This window comes from Macaca nemestrina, chromosome 14, assembly GCF_043159975.1.
Source record: "Macaca nemestrina isolate mMacNem1 chromosome 14, mMacNem.hap1, whole genome shotgun sequence".
In the NCBI taxonomy this organism is placed as follows: Eukaryota; Metazoa; Chordata; class Mammalia; order Primates; family Cercopithecidae; genus Macaca; species Macaca nemestrina.
The window spans coordinates 81,315,114-81,333,774 of record NC_092138.1 but is presented as its reverse complement, the minus strand read 5'-3'; the positions used below and the strand labels follow the sequence as shown (position 1 = coordinate 81,333,774).

Here is an 18,661-nt window from a genome sequence, read left to right as displayed (position 1 = left end):
TTTGGAATTCTACTTGTCTTACCCATTTCATATGTCTGCAAAAATATCTTCAGATAAAAGCTTCTGAATAGATTTTGTTGGCCTTAAGGGTACATAGTGCAGCCTTCCAGACTGCAAAGAAATTGGGCTGGCAGCACTCAGGTGTCCTGACAAGTGATGGAGACTCATGCACTGAAGACACTTAAATTCTCCATATGACTTGCATTCCCTTGTCACTCCCCAAAATGCCTCTCCGTGTTTTGACAGGAGGCTGCTTTTCAAAGTCCTGAGGAAATAAGGACGCATTTAAACATTAGGGAACCCTACAATGACCCTGTACCTAGAAGGACTCTGTTCTTTTTGTTCTGCTTCTAGACCCTGCCTGGCTTTTATTTGCAGTTTTGTATTTGTGCCAAGACACCTCTTCCCACCAGCAATTGCCGACTGACAGTCCTCTCTTGATTCCAGCTTCTGCCCAATGTTTTCCTTAATGGCTTAAAGCTTCAAGGGTAAACAAGATAATAATAGAAAATGCAATCAACAAGAGCTTGATACACTCCAGCATCCATCTATTTTAATTTGGGTCTCAAGTACTCTACATTCAGCCAGTTTCTATACACAAAGCAGTATTTATCTGAATGTGATAGTCACAGAATGTAGTAAGAGCCACATTCAGCCTCAAATAAATAAGTGCATTTTTAAAAATCATAGTTAAGGCAAAGAATGTGAGGGGAAAAAAGAAAATTAGATATTTGTAAATTGTAAATGAGTCTTTTGCAATGATTAAAAAACTTATAACAAAGACACCCCCCAGCTATAAAAAACAATAATTATGTTATCACCTTAAAAGATTTGATTTCTATGGTCTGGTATTTTATTTTATTTTATTTTATTTTATTTTATTTTATTTTATTTATTTTATTTTATTTTATTTTATTTTATTTTATTTTATTTTATTTTATTTTATTTTATTTTATTTTATTTTATTGTAGAGATGAGTTTTTGCCATGTCACCCAGGCTTGACTCCAACTCCTGGATTCAAGTGATTCACCCACCTTGGCCTTCCAATGTATTGGGATTATAGGCATGAGGCCCTGCACTGGTCAGAGGAACTAATATTCTTTCTCTCTCTCTCTCTCTCTCTCTTTCTTTGAGACAGGGTCTCACTCTGTCGCCCAGGCTGAAGTTCAGTGGCTCCATCTCAGCTCACTGCAACCTCCGCCTCCCAGGCTCAAGCAGTTCTCCTGCCTCAGCCTCCCGAGTAGCTGGGATTACGGGTGTCCACCACCATGCCTGGCTAATTTTTGTATTTTAAGTAGAGCCATGGCTTCACCATGTTGCCCAGGCTGGTCTTCAACTCCTGGCCTCGAGTGATCCACCTACCTCGACCTCCCAAAGTGCCGGGATTACAGGTGTGAGCCACTATGGTTGGCCCTCTGGTCTAGCATTTTAAAGGGAGCATATGCCACTGGTCAAAACAGGGAAGTAAAATCAGAATTTCAAAAGTTGTCCCAAGCAATCACGATAGCAAACCCTCATTGAAAATTCCAGCCCTGCCATTCAAATCAGCATGTTCCAGTGCCATATCCCTCTGCCCCTGAGTATCTGTCTTCCTGGCCTTTAGAGGTACTCAGGAGAAAATAATTTCAGATATATAAAAAAATATAGATCACTCTTTGACTACACACCATACCTAAAGCAGAATGTGAAGTGGATTAGAAAAGCAGACAAAACTGTCTCTTAAAAGAGAATTTCCTCTATATGGCCCTGAAAAGTCACTTAGTCTCTATTTCAACCTAATAAAATGAATAGGCAGCAAATAAAAGGTTTTGAGGGAAAAAGGCTAGCTGGAATCATCCCACTGAAAATAATGCTTTCATTTCTGTGAGGAACTAATAAAATTATTTCAAGCAGAAGGAAAATTTCTAGTTAAAAATTAAGCTTTATGAGCCAAGATGGCTGATTTATTTTTGTTTTATCACTGTATATTCATTCTCATATTTGGGGACAGCTAAGGAATGATCTTAGCTGGAGGGCAGAAGCCACAAACTGGGTGTGAATGCCTTTAGCACCTGTAAGACAAATTTCAATTTCAGAGATTTTAAAATATGCAACAAAGAAACTAAAATTGTGATTATAAGGGATTAATGACTGACATGCAACCCAGATATGCCAAAATATGAAAAAATGAACATCTTAGAATGCATGAAATATGATATGTAGATTTCTCTGGTGACATCAGACAATAAGATGTTCCCTGGTCACATCCTGCCATGAATCCTCTCCTAGAGCCCTGTGGCACACAGGGGCCTGAGACAGGGCTTAACCTTCCTAGAAGAGCCTCCACAGTTGTAAGATTGAAAACTTTTTTCTACATGCCAGATGACTGTGGCATCTGGGAAAAAACAGAGGCTTCCCTGTCAATGTTAAATCAGTATACCTAAATAGTTATTACCTAGCGGTGCTTCCCTTTCCTGTAGGAGCTTACCTTTGTTTTACTTTTCCCTTTATGCTGTAAGTCAGTAACACCCAACAAAGTGTGGAAAATGTTCACTGAGAAATCAGAATCCTAACAAAACTTTTGTGCTGGATCCTCCAAACCATTCCAGACTATAAAATCATAAATTTCAGGTTTCCACCTATACATAGAAAAGAAGAGTCAGCTGGGTGGAGACTTCATAAGCGGCTGCTGTTCTCTGACCCCCTTGACTTCCTCTATCTAGGTAGCTCTGCCAACTTCCTCTTGTAGGTCTCAAGCTTAGCAGCTTTAAGGATTGATTCCTTCCCAAAGGAAATGGTATGTTCCACATCCTGTTCATCAGGACCTCTGTTGCGGGAAGTCAGGGACCCCAAACGGAGGGACCAGCTGGAACCACGGCAAAAGAACATACATTGTGAAGATTTCATGGACATTTATCAGTTCCCAAAATTAATACTTTTATAATTTCTTACACCCATCTTACTTTAATCTCTTAATCCCATCATCTTCATAAACTGAGGATGTATGTCACCTCAGGACCCTTTGATGATTGCATTAACTGTACAAATTGATTGTAAAATATATGTGTTTGAACAATATGAAATCAGTGCACCCTGAAAAAGGACAGAATAACGCAATTTTCAGGGAACAAGGAAAGATAACTATAAGGTCTGACTGCCTGCGGGGTCGGGCAGATAGAGACATATTTTTCTGCTCGCAGAAAACCTATAGACAGATGTGTGAGTACGAGAAATATCACTGAATTCTTTTCGCAGCAAGGAATAGCCCTGGGGAAGGAATGCATTCCTGGGGGTAGGTCTATAGATGGCTGCTCTGGGAGTGTCTGTCTCATGCGGTTGAGATAAGGACTGAAATACGCCCTGGTCTCCTGCAGTACCCTCAGGCTTACTAGGATTGGGAAATTCCGGCCTGGTACATTCTAGTTAGACCAGTTGTCTGCTCTCGAACCCTGTTTCCTGTTAAGATATTTATCAAAACAATGTGTGCACAGTGGGACATAGATGCTCATCAGTAATTCTAATTTTGTCTTGCCTTGTGATCTTTATTGCCCTTGAAGCATGTGATCCTTATGACCTACTCTCTGTTTGTACACCCCCTCCCCTTTTAAAATCCCTAATTAAAACTTGCTGGTTTTGTGGCTCAGGGTCACCATCACGGTCCTACCAATATGTGATGATACCCCCAGAGGCCCAGCTGTAAAATTTCTCTCTTTGTACTTTCTTTTTATTTCTCAGACTGGCTGACACTTAGGGAAAATAGAAAAGAATCTATGTTGAAATATTGGGGGCTGGTTCTCCTGATAGACTTTCACCTTCAAAATTCTTCAGCCAATATCCAAGTGTTGTGAAAACCTAATCAACATAGGAATCAATTGCCTTTGACAAAATTTTCCCATCTCTGAGTTTGTCCTGGAGCACAATGGAGCAACAGAACTGCAAAAATATCAAACTAATGAACAAAAAGGTTCATGTTACTTTATCAAAATAGTATAATATTTGGAAGAAGTGTTTTTTTCCCAAAGCATGAATGCATGTATTAATTCTTCCTAATTATAAAGATCTCTTTATAAAGATGCAAAAAGTATAGACCTACATAAAGTGTAAAATAGAAGTTACACCCATATAATTTTCTTTCTTTTTTTTCTCACACTGTTGCTGGGGCTGGAGTGCAGTGGCACAATCTCTGCTCACTGCAACCTCTGCCTCCCAGGTTCGAGCGATTTTCCTGCCTTAGCTTCCCAAGTAGCTGAAATTACAGGTGTTCACCACCACACCCAGCTAATTTTTTGTATTTTCAGTAGAGATAGGGTTTCACCATGTTGGCCAGGCTGGTCTCGAACTCCTAACCTCATGATTCACCTACCTCAACCTCCCAAAGTGCTGGGATTACAGGTGTGAGCCACCATGCCCAGCACCCCTATATAATTTTCTATGCAGAGATGATGATTTAAGAGTTTGATATACATGTACTCTAAAATATAATAATAAGATATACTGTTCTTTAACTTCCTTTTTCACTTATGAACATATTATATTGGTAATGAATTAATATTCCAAAGCATTTAGAACAGTATCTTGCACATGGTAAGCACTATACAAGTACTTATTAAATACATGAAATAAATAATAAAACAGCAAATAATTATGTAGTATACACTATGTGTCTATATTAACTATTTAATAATCAAGCATCCTAAGAGGTAGGTTCTGCTTTTATCTCTATTTTAGAGAAGAGAAAGCTGAGGCTCAGAGATGGAAAGCAGATCCAAAATGGTAATTTTAGAAGTTAATGTATATAAATACATCTCATTCTTTTTAATGGCTGATGGAATTTCATCACGTATTTAGTTGGTCTCCTATTGATGCAAATTTAAGTTCTTTACAATTTTTTACTAAGCAGCTTTGTGACAAATAATCTTGAACATATACTTGTGCAAATATCCCTTTAGATAAATTTTCAGAAGTTAAATTGCTGAGACAAATCTATACATATTTTAAAGTTTGATTTTTATTTTTTGTAAACCTCCACGGGGCTTTACCAAATTGTAAGGATAGATGAAAGTGATAGTTTCCCCACACTCTATTGTTATCCTAATTGTTGTCCCTTATAAGTAATCTGTCTTCAATATTTTAAGATAATATCTTTGTCTTTGATGTTTCATTATGATTAGACTGGGTGTGAAATGTTTATTTCTCTGCTCTTCACTTTTACCGATTGGGACTTGGTGTGCTTCATGTACTTGAAGATTTAAGTCTTTCATCAATGCTGGAAAGTTCTTAGTCACCATGTTTTGGAGTATTGCCTCTCATATTTTCTGTATTTTCTCTTTCTGTAATATATCTTTTATCATTTCTTAAATTCAATTTCATCTTTTCCATCCTTTCAAACTCTTTCTGTATTGAATTCTAAATTCTGAAGAGCTGATTTCTAATGGGTGAATTATCTCTTTATGTCTATCTAATATACTATTACTCATCCATTGAATTTTAATTTTAATTGTATTTTGTATTTGTTAAAATTATATTTAATTATTTTTCAAAACTGCCTGTCTTCCTATTTATTATTTATTATTATTATTATTTTAGACAAAGTCTCACTCTGTTGCCCAGGCTGGAGTGTAGTGGCACAATCTTGGCTCACTGCAACCTCTGCCTCCTGGGTTTAAGAGATCCTTTTGTCTCAGCCTTCTGAGTAGCTGGGATTACAGGTGTGCACCACCATGCCTGGCTAATTTTTGTATTTTTAGTAGAGATGGGGTTTCACAATGTTAGCCAGGCTGGTCTTGGACTCCTGACCTCAAGTAATCTGCCTGCCTTAGCTTCCCAAATTTCTGGGATTACAGGCATGAGCCACTGTGCCTGGCCCTAATGTATTTTCAGCTTTTCTTATTCCTCCTTTTGTATTTTTAATTGCTTTAAGCATACTTATTTTATAGTTTCTATGATGTTATTTGGTTAACTGAATTTTCTTTGTATATTACGTTGGATAACACTCACTTGAGGTAGGTTGTTTTCCGTAGGTGTGACAATTTCGCATTGTGAACTCATCCTCAGTGAAATGCCTGTGTAACCTGGGTAAAGTGCTTCTTCTTTGAACTTTTTTTTCTTGTTAAATTTTTGGCCTGGAACCAATGTTTTGTGTGTATGTGGGTTTTTTGGCCTGGAACCAATGTTTTGTGTATGTGTAGGTTTTGTTGTTGTTGTTTTGCTTTTTTGTTTTTTTGAGACAGGGTCTCACTCTGTTGACCAGGCTGAAGTACAGTGACATGATCTTGGCTTACTGCAGCCTCCACCTCCTGAGCTCAAGCCATCCTCCCACTTCAGGCTCCCAAGTAGCTGAGACTACAGGCATGTGCCACCACACCTGGCTAATTTTTGTATTTTTTGTAGAGACGGAGTTTTGCCATGTTGCCCAGGTTGGTCTCCAGTGCTCAAGCCATCAGCCTCCCAAAGTGCTGTGATTACAGGGGTGAGCCACTGTGCCCAGCCTGAAACCAGTTTGTATGTTCATTTTTCCAGCTGAGAATTCCCAGGCAGTGCTGACAGTATTAGGTCAATATCAAGCCTATGAAAGCTATAGTCCTAGGTGTTGAATATTCACTCCTAAGAAGACCTGGTTTTTTTCTTCCTCACGACTAAAGACAGACAAGGCATTTTGTTGTGTTTTTGTGCCTGTAGATGGAATTTCTAGCCCATCTTTCTACTTTTGTGGTTCTCAGCTTTATACAAGGGTCTGAATGCTAACCTCCATTTCACATGGGCCACAACCCTGTCTCCTGCCCGTTTAAGGGTTTTCAAACTAATCCCTTTTAATGGTCTTCAAACCAATCTCCTAGTTTATAGAGATGAGCACCTGTCCCATTACCTTTAGAACAACAAGAAACCAGCCCATTGAGTTTACAGTTTTTGCAGTTCCTGTGCATTTTGAGCTTCCAGAGATTTACATTTTATTCTTACGAGTTATACAACTAGCCCAGCATTTCTGGGTGTTTGTAGTAGAAAGATTTTCATATTTTCTTGTCTGTCATATTGCTGGAGCTATAGTGTTTAATCCTTGGCTCAAATCTGAGGATATTTCATATTTGGATATTAAATCATAGGTGTGGCTGGGCATGGTAGCTCGTGCCTGTAATCCCAACATTTTGGGAGACCGAGGCTGGAGGATTGCTTGAGGAGTTTGAGACCAACCTGGGCAACATAGCAAGACCCTCTATAAAATAAAATAAAATACCTGGGCACAGTGGTGCACACTTGTAGCCCCAGGAAATCAAGAAGCTGAGGTGGGAAAATAACTTAAGCCTAGGAATTTGAGGCTACAGTAAGCTATGATTGTGCCGTTGCACTCCAACCTGAGCAACAGAGTGAGACTTTGTCTCAAAACAAAGGAAGGAAGGAAGGAAGGAAGGGAGGAAGGGAGGAAGGGAGGAAGGGAGGGAGGGAGGGAGGAATTATAGGTGTATTTGGTACCTAAAGATTCCATGATTCATTGCTTCAATCTCTCTTTTGCAGTAGTCTTAAATCCTTTGCCCTATTTTCCTTCCTGACAAAACTCCAACACTTATGTCTTGCCTTTGAATTTAGCTTTCTGCAATTTTCTGAACTTACAGCTGTATAGCAGAGCAACACTGGAGGAAAAACCCTGCAACCATGCAGATTGATGCCACTCCATATTCATGGTCCTGCTCTCTACTAAAACTTTAATGCTGCCCTACCTTCCTGGTTTACTTTGTGAGTCATCTCTCCCATCCCACAGCTATTTTAGAACTCACCTCATCCCCACCCCCTTCCCTGACCCTTTAACAAAAGTGTTTTCAAAAGATAACCCTAATTTCTCCTTCCTAGAGGAAATAGAGACCGTAAGAACAGAATTTTCTGAAATTCCATCCACCAAACTTATGAACTAATTTATACTGAAAACAGCTCCCTTCTTCTTTCTTCCTAATACGAGGACATGCTGTCTTCCTGTCTAAGGAGAGTGACCATGTAATTTATTGTGGAAGCTTAGATACTTCTGAAAGTAAAAGAGAGACTCTATTAATAATGATTCCAGGACAACAGGTGTAAACCAGAACTGTCTTGGGAAAACTGGAACATGTGGTCACCCTCTGTATACAGTTTATCATTCTACTTGGCCCCCAAATACAACCCTTGTGCATTTTCCAGCACCACATTCCCTTGAATATTTTCTTATGTATGTTCGAATTTTCCTTCTCTCTGAGCTCAGTCTCATTAATATTTTAACATTTAATTTTTTACCATTTCAATCTTTTTCAAAGAGAAATCTTGCAATGCAACATGATCTATACACCAAACATAGCTCCAGCTACTGCTCCCTTTTTTGGCTCCTCCCCTTTGTCTGAAAAATTTATCGAAAAATTTGTCAATACCTCCTGTCTCTTTTTTTTCAGCTCCCAACCTCTTCATTTGCAGAATTCTGGCTTTTCCCCTCGTTTTCGTCTAGACACTTCTCTTGACAATGTCAAATAGGACTATCTCATTTTTTAATAGAACAGACAGTAGTCAGCCTTACTCAAATTCTTAGACATAGCTATCTGTGCAGCCTTGTGTAAGTTAGCTATCCTCTCTATTCCTCTGTTTCCTAAAATGGCAGAATATAGGGCCCTTGTTACAGACTTTTAGTGATACTTTTAAACAAGATACTCCACATAAAACATTTAGCCTCAATGGAACCTTTTAAAATGTTAGCCTTCCCATTGGACATCCTTTCAAATGCTTGAGTTAGATGGTTCCATCAATAATTCTGTATGTCACTGGTTGAACATTTTAAGGCAAGACCAAAGTATAGGATACCTTTACATTTCCATTGCAGAGATCCAGCAGTCTGAGAATGGCAACCTAGAAAGGGAGCTTTACTTCTGTGTGGTAGGGTGTTTCTTTCACATTTGTTACAGCAAAGATTTAGTTACCACATTGTACTCAATCCATGGCCTGGTATGTTTATCTTTATTAGAGGTTATCAATGACAAAACCATATCTTTTCCTGTATGCCCATCTGGGTTAAGTGTAGCCCAGCATCAAATGGCACCATAGAGTTCTGATTCGATATAGCCATTACATAACTAATTTGCAGGGTTACGACTTGATACATATATATGCTCGTCTGCCCCAACTGACCATGGCCCTGCCTCATCATCTTCAGTCCTCATCATTGCCAAACTAGCAGGCATCTGCATGTACTTTTGAGGTTTTTCCAGTCATCTCTCAGTTGCTTTTTTTAAAAACTTGTTCTGAGTTGTATGTTGAGGTAGCCCTACCTCTAAGTAGGTCACGTCTACATTATATCTTATGAAAATACCTCAACTATTTCTTCAAGTGGAAGTCAACCTTTCAGAGCTTTCAGCGCCAAAGCAAATTTATTACAATTTTATATTTTAATCATAAAAAGTATAGTAGATTCCATTTATTAAATGCTTATTATGTACCAGCAATTGTGCTAAGCATGTCACATATTTTGGCTATTTTAATAGTGACTAAGATGAGGGTAGAAATAGACATGTGTGCTAACATCATATTAACTACAGTTAGAGTAACTTTAAATGATATTATGAGCGCTCAGTACTAGCAAATTTAATACAGTCTCTAGCATATCTTAACTTTTAAAGCACTAAGCATGACCATTTAAAGGTTATGAAAAAAGAGGCAGTATTCAGTGCTACTGACAGGCATGATACAAAATTAAATGGTAACACAAAACCAAACTGTATAATAACTCCAACTAATGGAGTTCGGTGATGATTTTCTCTAGGTCCAAGGTAAAGCAAGTTGTTTTAATATCTATGAAGCTACTGACCTAAATGATCAGTATTAAATATGATAATACAGAAGTCTTATTTTTAATATCTTAAAGATAAAGACTCTTTGTGGTATTTTATACAAATGGATAGCATTAATTCTGCATCATTCCTTAGACAGAACAAGAAAACACTGGATCTAGGCAGACAGATATTCAGTGAGTCTGAATGCGTGTCTGGGTGGGTTTGTAGGTTTATTTAGTTTTTACTGAATAAATCACATCAACTGGTTGTTTAATACTGAGCTTTAAACAGCACTGATTATTTAGAAGATACTAAATTACAGCAACTTGCTGAAAATGTGTTTTTATATTCTGACAGCCACTATTCCCACCAACCTCATTATTTTCCATGAGGAATTAATGAATGTTTTATGAGCAATTGGTCCAATGACATAATAAAGATGTTACCTCAATTACAGGCAAATGTGGGAAACGAGATCATTAAAGAAATGGCAGGAATGTCCAGCAAGGAAATAAAAATAATCTTAAAGGGGTTAATAGAAAACTATATGAGTGAGAAGGAAATATGCAGAAAAGGATAGATTTTGGCCTAAGGAAAGTAGGATAGAATCAAAGCAAAATATGGAGAACTCTTCAAGTCTTTTCCTGATTGAACTGTAATTTGTGCCGGTATGTGATACTCTAACACTTATCAATCAGATAAAAGAAAAGCAGAAAAATAGATGATAATTCTTATAGCCAACATTTATTGAGGGTGCACAAAGGACCCTCAATAACACTATCAACATCTAACTTCATTAAATAGAGCAAACCCCACTTAACAGGTGAGAAAGCTAGGAGCCAAAGATGTTAATTTTCTGGCATACAACAGGAAGAGCTAGGAAGGGTGTGTACTCAGTTTACTCACCTAATAGAAGTGTGCTGGTAGTTCTTTTTAAGCAAAATGTGGTGCAATTTTAGGTCAGGAAGGACCCGACTGACAAGTGAATAGAACACCTAGACCTATTTGGATTCTGATTTCTCAGTGAAGACCTTTCACACCAAGTTATTGAATTAGCTGATTAAAAAATATTTTTAGAAAGAGAAGAAAAACTATTTTGACAACATAACTCATAGAACTGAGATTATTTTTGGCTTTACAATTTGAGTTACTGTTTTATTTTTTTTTTCAAGCTTTGTGATAGAATACTATCTGAAAATAGCTACTTTTTCCCCCTTATCACATCTTTTTAAAGTTGCTCTGTATGATGAAAAAGATTAAAATTGTTGTGCCCAAGTTTGCAAATGAGGGAAGAATTGTCCAAACCAGGAAGACATTCTAAAATGGATTTCTGTTATTTTACTGTTACAGTAAATTTAGTCTGTTTGGTAAAAATTACCAGTGATTGTAAGTAATCAATGGAATATGACCTTTTATACTAGTGAAAATTTCTTTCTTTTTCAGTTTTCCTATTCTGTTATCATAGGCTTGACCTTATGGCCTAATATCTGGAACAACTGAGGGAACTGGGCTGCCCACATCTATTCTCTCCCAAGTCCAAGTGCAGCCTTCACAGTAGAGAGTGAGGCCCCTGGTCACACTGTGAGTGGAACAAATGCAGCTCCTTACCCTCAACTTCCAGCTTCACCACTTTTGAATATGCTGTCCCAAGGCTGTTTTTTGCCACACATCGATACTGTCCTGCATCTTCCTTTTGTACGTTATGAATCCTCAAGCTCCCAGATTCAAGAACTGCAGTTCGGGAATTTTCCTGCCAGAGATAGGGACGTGAATTCAAAAATGTTTAAGGGTCTATCAAGGATGCATTTGCCAAATATCATCAACTTATTGTCATCACTATTATCATCAAAGATATCACTTTGACCTTTATTGGGCACTTATTATATAAAACATACAATATTAAATGAAATAGTGCAGGAGTACCTAAGTTAATCTTCACCAGGGTCCTATGAGGTATAGTTTATTTTTATTTTCTTTCATCACATGAGTATATATGTAAAGGCTTATTTTACTTCCCTAAAGTCACTGCTAAATCTGATTAAAAGCATTGCTTTTAGAAGGGGGAAATATTGCAGAAGGGGGTGGTGAGGCATACAAAACTACATACTGGGTATAATGTACAGCACTTGGGTGATAGATGCACTAAAATCTCAGACTTGGCCACTATACAGTTCATCCGTGTAACCCAAAACCACTAGTACCCCAAAAACTATTGAAATAAAAATAAATAAATGCATTACTTTTAACTATCAAGTTTACCTTGCACCCTAGATGGTGTCTTTAGAAGAGTACATGTCCTTTGAAATACTAGAAAATTTCACACAAAATACTAAAATTACTCCCTAGAGTTTAAATATTACATCTGTCTTTTCTGTTTTGGACCCTAAATTCAGTAACATAAGTACAACCACCCTTGTTTGTCATTGTAGGAAATGCACCAAGATTTATAACAAAAGGAAAGCCAGATAATTAGATAATCATTAAAAATTAGCAATATTTATTTTATTTTAAATAAAGCAGAGCTGAATAATTTTATACCTTAGTTCAATTAATTGACATATGGTGACACCTTTGCATTCCCCATAAAATACACTATGCATTGTTAAATGAGAAACGTAGTCTGTGATCTTTTAGGTGATACAAAGATGGAAAGACAATAATGATGCCATATAACAATTTATCAATAAATGTGGGGAGAAGATACAGAGGCAGTACAAAATAAGCATATAGATAATAACTTTTTTTTTTGAAATGGAGTCTCATTCTATTGCCCAGGCTAGAGTGCAGGGTGCGATCTTGCAAACTCTGCCTCTCAGGTTCAAGTGAATCTTCTGCCTCAGCCTCCTGAGTAGCTGGGATTATAGGCACGCACCACCACATCCAGCTAATTTTTGTATTTTTAGTAGAGACAGGATTTCACCATGTTGGCCAGGCTGGTCTTGAACTCCCGACCTCAGGTGATCCGCCTGCCTTGGCATCCTGAAGTGCTGGAATTACAGGTGTGACTACTCTTCGTGACTCAGGAGGGATTTGCCAAGGTATTTGTGTATGAATCTTGAGTCTTTTCGCCTAACTTCTCTCCAGAGCTCTCATTTCTTTTCTTACGAACCTTGTCTCCATCCCTCCTTCCAGAAATTGTCAGTTCTAAAGCCTGGGTTTTAGTGTCTCTTTTTCATCCCCTATGTCTCAGATTCAACATTAAAAAAATAAATGACATAACCAGTCAACAAACACAAGTGATTCCAGGTTTGCTTTTGCATTGCCTCCTTTTCTATCTTTTTTTTTAAATGTAAACTATAAATTTAATGATAATGTATCAATATTAGTTCATTGGTTGTGACTCATATACCCTACTAATGCATTATTTTTTCTTATTATTATACTTTAAGTTCTAGGTTACATGCACACCACGTGCAGGTTTGTTACATATGTATACGTGTGCCATATTGGTGTGTGCCCCATTAACTCGTCATTTACATTAGGTATATCTCCTAATGCTAACCCTCTCCCCTTTCCCTCTCCCCCTCCCCACAATAGGCCCCGGTGTCCAAGTGATCTCATTGTTCAGTTCCCACCTATGAGTGAGAACATGCGGTGTTCGGTTTTCTGTTCTTGTGATAGTTTGCTGAGAATGATGGTTTCCAGCTGCATCCATGTCCCTACAAAGGACACAAACTCATCCTTTTTTATGGCTGCATAGTATTCCATGGTGTATATGGGCCACATTTTCTTAATCCAGTCTGTCACTGATGGACATTTGGGTTGATTCCAAGTCTTTGCTATTGTGAATAGTGCCACAATGAACATACATGTGCATGTGTCTTTATAGCAGCATGATTTATAATCCTTTGGGTATATACCCAGTAATGGGATGGCTGGGTCATATGGTACTTCTAGCTCTAGATCCTTGAGGAATCGCCATACTGTTTTCCATAATGGTTGAACTAGTTTACAGTCCTACCAACAGTGTAAAAGTGTTCCTATTTCTCCACATCCTCTCCAGCACCTGTTGTTTCCTGATTTTTTAATGATTGCCATTCTAACTGGCGTGAGATGGTATCTCATTGTGGTTTTGATTTGCATTTCTCTGATGGCGAGTGATGATGAGCATTTTTTCATGTGTCTGTTGGCTGTATGAATGTCTTCTTTTGAGAAGTGTCTGTTCATATCCTTTGCCCACTTTTTGATGAGGTTGTTTGTTTTTTTCTTGTAAATTTGTTTGAGTTCTTTGTAGGTTCTGGATATTAGCACTTTGTCAGATGAATAGATTGCAAAATTTTTCTCCCATTCTGTAGGTTGCCTGTTTACTCTGATGGTAGTTTCTTTTGCTGTGCAGAAGCTCTTTAGTTTAATTAGATTCCATTTATCAATTTGGCTTTTGATGCCATTGCTTTTGGTGTTTTAGACATGAAGTCCTTGCCCATGCCTATGTCCTGAATGGTATTACCTAGGTTTTCTTCTAGGGTTTTTATGGCTTTAGGTCTAACATTTAAGTCTCTAATCCATCTTGAATTAATTTTCGTATAAGGAGTAAGGAAAGGATCCAGTTTCAGCTTTCTACTTATGGCTAGCCAATTTTCCCAGCACCATTTATTAAATAGGGAATCCTTTGCCCATTTCTTGTTTCTCTCAGGTTTGTCAAAGATCAGATGGCTGTAGATGTGTGGTATTATTTCTGAGGGCTCTGTTCTGTTCCATTGGTCTATATCTCTGTTTTGGTACCAGTACCATGCTGTTTTGGTTACGGTAGCCTTGCAGTATAGTTTGAAGTCAGGTAGCACGATGCCTCCAGCTTTGTTCTTTTGGCTTAGGATTGCCTTGGCAATGCGGGGTCCTTTTTGGTTCCATATGAACTTTAAAGCAGTTTTTTGCAATTCTGTGAAGAAAGTCATTGGTAGCTTAATGGGGATGGCATTGAATCTATAAATTACTTTGGTCAGTATGGCCATTTTCACAATATTGATTCTTCCTATCCATGAGCATGGTAGCATGGTATGTTCTTCCATTTGTTTGTGTCCTCTTTTATTTCACTGAGCAGTGGTTTGTAGTTCTCCTTGAAGAGGTCCTTTACATCCCTTGTTAGTTGGATTCCTAGGTATTTTATTCTCTTTGATGCTATTGTGAATGGGAGTTCATTCATGATTTGGCTCTCTGTCTGTCTGTTACTGGTATATAAGAATGCTTGTGATTTTTGCACATTAATTTTGTATCCTGAGACTTTGCTGAAGTTGCTTATCAGCTTAAGGAGATTTTGGGCTGAGACAATAGGGTTTTCTAAATATACAGTCATGTCATCTGTAAACAGGGACGGTTTGAATTCTTTTTTTCCTAACTGAATACCCTTGATTTCTTTCTCTTGCCTGATTGCTCTAGCCAGAACTTCCAGCACTATGTTGAATAGGAGTGATGAGAGAGGGCATCCCTGTCTTGTGCCAGTTTTCAAAGGGAATGCTTCCAGTTTTTGCCCATTCAGTATGATATTGGCTGCGGGTTTATCATAAATAGCTCTTATTATTTTGAGATACGTTCCATCAATACTGAATTTATTGAGAGTTTTTAGCATGAAGGGCTGTTGAATTTTGTCAAAGGCCTTTTCTGCATCTATTGAGATAATCATGTGGTTTTTGTCTTTTTGTCTTTGGTTCTGTTTATATGCTGGATTACGTTTATATCCTTTTTGTCTTTGGTTCTCTTTATGTGCTGGATTATGTTTATTGATTTGCGTAAGTTGAACGAGCCTTCCATCCCAGGATGAAGCCCACTTGATCATGGTGGATAAGCTTTTTGATGTGCTGCTGGATTCAGTTTGCCAGTATTTTATTGAGGATTTTTGCATCGATGTTCATTGGGGATATTGGTCTAAAATTCTCTTTTTTTTGTTGTGTCTCTGCCAAGCTTTGGTATCAGGATGATGTTGGTCTCATAAAATGAGTTAGGGAGGATTCCCTCTTTTTCTATTGTTTGGAATCATTTCCGAAGGAATGCTACCAGCTCTCCTTTTACCTCTGGTAGAATTCGACTGTGAATCCGTCTGGTCCTGGACTTTTTTTGGTTGGTAGGCTATTAATTATTGCCTCAATTTCAGAGCCTGCTATTGGTCTATTCAGGGATTCAACTCCTTCCTGATTTAGTCTTGGGAGAGTGTAAGTGTCCAGGAAATTATCCATTTCTTCCAGGTTTTCTAGTTTATTTGCGTAGAGGTGTTTATAGTATTCTCTGATGGTAGTTTGTATTTCTGTGGGGTCGGTGGTGATATCCCCTTTATCATTTTTTATTGTGTCTGTTTGATTTTTCTCTCTTTTCTTCTTTATTAGTCTTGCTAGTGGTCTATCAATTTTGTTGATCTTTTCAAAAAACCAGCTCCTGGATTCATTGATTTTTTGGAGGGTTTTTTGTGTCTCTATCTCCTTCAGTTCTGCTCTTATCTTAGTTATTTCTTGCCTTCTGCTAGCTTTTGAATGTGTTTGCTCTTGCTTCTCTAGTTCTTTTAATTGTGATGTTAGGGTATCAATTTTAGATCTTTCCTGCTTTCTCTTGTGGGCATTTAGTGCTATAAATTTCCCTCTACACACTGCTTTAAATGTGTCCCAGAGATTCTGGTATGTTGTGTCTTTGTTCTCATTGGTTTCAAAGAACATCTTTATTTCTGCCTTCATTTTGTTATGTACCCAGTAGTCATTCAGGAGCAGGTTATTCAGTTTCCATGTAGTTGAGTGGTTTTGATTGAGTTTCTTAGTCCTGAGTTCTAGTTTGATTGCACTGTGGTCTGAGAGACAGTTTGTTATAATTTCTGTTCTTGTACATTTGCTGAGGAGTGCTTTACTTCCAATTATGTGGTCAATTTTGGAATAAGTGTGATGTGGTGCTGAGAAGAATGTATATTCTGTTGATTTGGGGTGGAGAGTTCTGTAGATGTCTATTAGGTCCACTTGCTGCAGAGATGAGTTCAATTCCTGGATATCCTTGTTAACTTTCTGTCTCGTTGATCTGTCTAATGTTGACAGTGGGGTTTTAAAGTCTCCCATTATTATTGTATGGGAGTCTAAGTCTCTTTGTAAGTCTCTAAGGACTTTCTTTATGAATCTGGTTGCTCCTGTATTGGGTGCATATATATTTAGGATAGTTAGCTCTTCCTGATGAATTGATCCCTTTACCATTATGTAATGGCCTTCTTTGTCTCTTTTGATCTTTGATGGTTTAAAGTCTGTTTTATCAGAGACTAGGATTGCAACCCCTGCTTTTTTTTGTTTTCCATTTGCTTGGTAGATCTTCCTCCATCCCTTTATTTTGGGCCCATGTGTGTCTCTGCATGTGAGATGGGTCTCCTGAATACAGCAAACTGATGGGTCTTGACTCTTTATCCAGTTTGCCAGTCTGTGTCTTTTAATAGGTCCATTTAATCCATTTACATTTAAGGTTAATATTGTTATGTGTGAACTTGATCCTGTCATTATGATATTAGCTGATTATTTTGTTCGTTAGTTGATGCAGTTTCTTCCTAGCATCGATGGACTTTACATTTTGGCATATTTTTTACAATGGCTGGTACCGGTTGTTCCTTTCCATGTTTAGTGCTTCCTTCAGGGTCTGTTGTAGGGCAGGCCTGGTGGTGACAAAATCTCTAAGCATTTGCTTGTCTGTAAAGGATTTTATTTCTCCTTCAGTGATGAAGCTTAGTTTGGCTGGATATGAAATTCTGGGTTGAAAATTCTTTTCTTTAAGAATGTTGAATATTGGCCCCCAATCCCTTCTGGCTTGTAGAGTTTCTGGCGAGAGATCTGCTGTTAGTCTGATGAGCTTCCCTTTGTTCTATCTTTAACATTATTGGTTCCTATTTCTTTTTTTTCCTAGTCAGACCCAAATGAAATGCCATACAGTTTGCATATATGCAAACAGAAATATTTACATTTGGTTAAAATGTACATGGAAACTATTTTATATTAGAAGTTTGTAAGTGTGTAACTGAGTATGTAAAGAAATGTTATATTTTAAAATACATTTTATATACATGTTTTAATATCATAACCACTTACCCTGAGAGGGCTGTCTCCCTTTATCCAAGACACTGATGGTTTGGGATTACCCATTGTAGTACATGGTAGGACTGCTTTTAATCCCTCTATTATTTTCACATTTATGGGAGGACGAGTTATTTTAGGTTCTAAAAAGAAATGAAAATTAAAAATAAATAAGGCAATATGGCTTTATTAAACCTAGAGTTTCTAACTTTCAATTTACTTCTAAATATCTGTTTTAAGAATCATTTGAGGTATGTTACATTAAAAAATTCACCAAATGCTAAGACAGTTTTCTTCAGTAGATATCAAACAGAAATCAGTTTAGAAACACTTGGTTGTCTCTGCTTTATTAGAATCTTACTAGAAAAACACAAATTTATGAAAAATATTAAGAGTGTGAAGTTACCATAGCAGTATTTTAAAAGATAGTTAATAAAAGCCAATTAACATAGGCTGTCACCATAGCAATTTGACATTATTTAACTCATACTGATAGACATAAAACATTTAAAAAGAAAATTTTGATATAACTATATTCTTATATAGTTATAAATTATGACCTATTTTCCCTTTTGCTTCCATCTTAATTTGACTATTAAATTTGATGATTATTAATTAAATACATTCATTCTCTAGAAAGTAAACCAGATATTATTATATTAACAATCAGAAGAAATTCTCTCATACAATTTGGGGGGGACTCAATTCTGTAAAGCAAACATGTAATTTACTGTTCAAACACTCTTAATCTTTCAGAAGAAATAGTTTACACCAGTTAATTTTTATTCTGAAATATGAAACTTTCAAAGAATGTTATTAAATCTCATATACAAAAGAATTGATAAGTTCAGGATGCCAGTTATTTTAGTACTATTCATAAAATAGTT

General features: G+C 37.2%; 1 protein-coding gene across 3 annotated transcripts in view; it reads right to left on the bottom strand.

Moving 5' to 3' along the window:
- Window positions 1-18,661, bottom strand: part of LOC105481110 (muscle associated receptor tyrosine kinase) — a 135,809-nt gene that overhangs the window by 93,239 nt on the left and 23,909 nt on the right. For all 3 annotated transcript variants that reach the window (XM_071078143.1, XM_071078145.1, XM_071078144.1), the window contains exons 4-5: window positions 17,790-17,917; window positions 11,365-11,506 (exon numbers count right to left, since the gene is read on the bottom strand). In XM_071078143.1, the coding sequence (XP_070934244.1) occupies window positions 11,365-11,506; window positions 17,790-17,917 (270 nt within the window). The remainder of the gene's footprint in view (window positions 1-11,364; window positions 11,507-17,789; window positions 17,918-18,661) is intronic.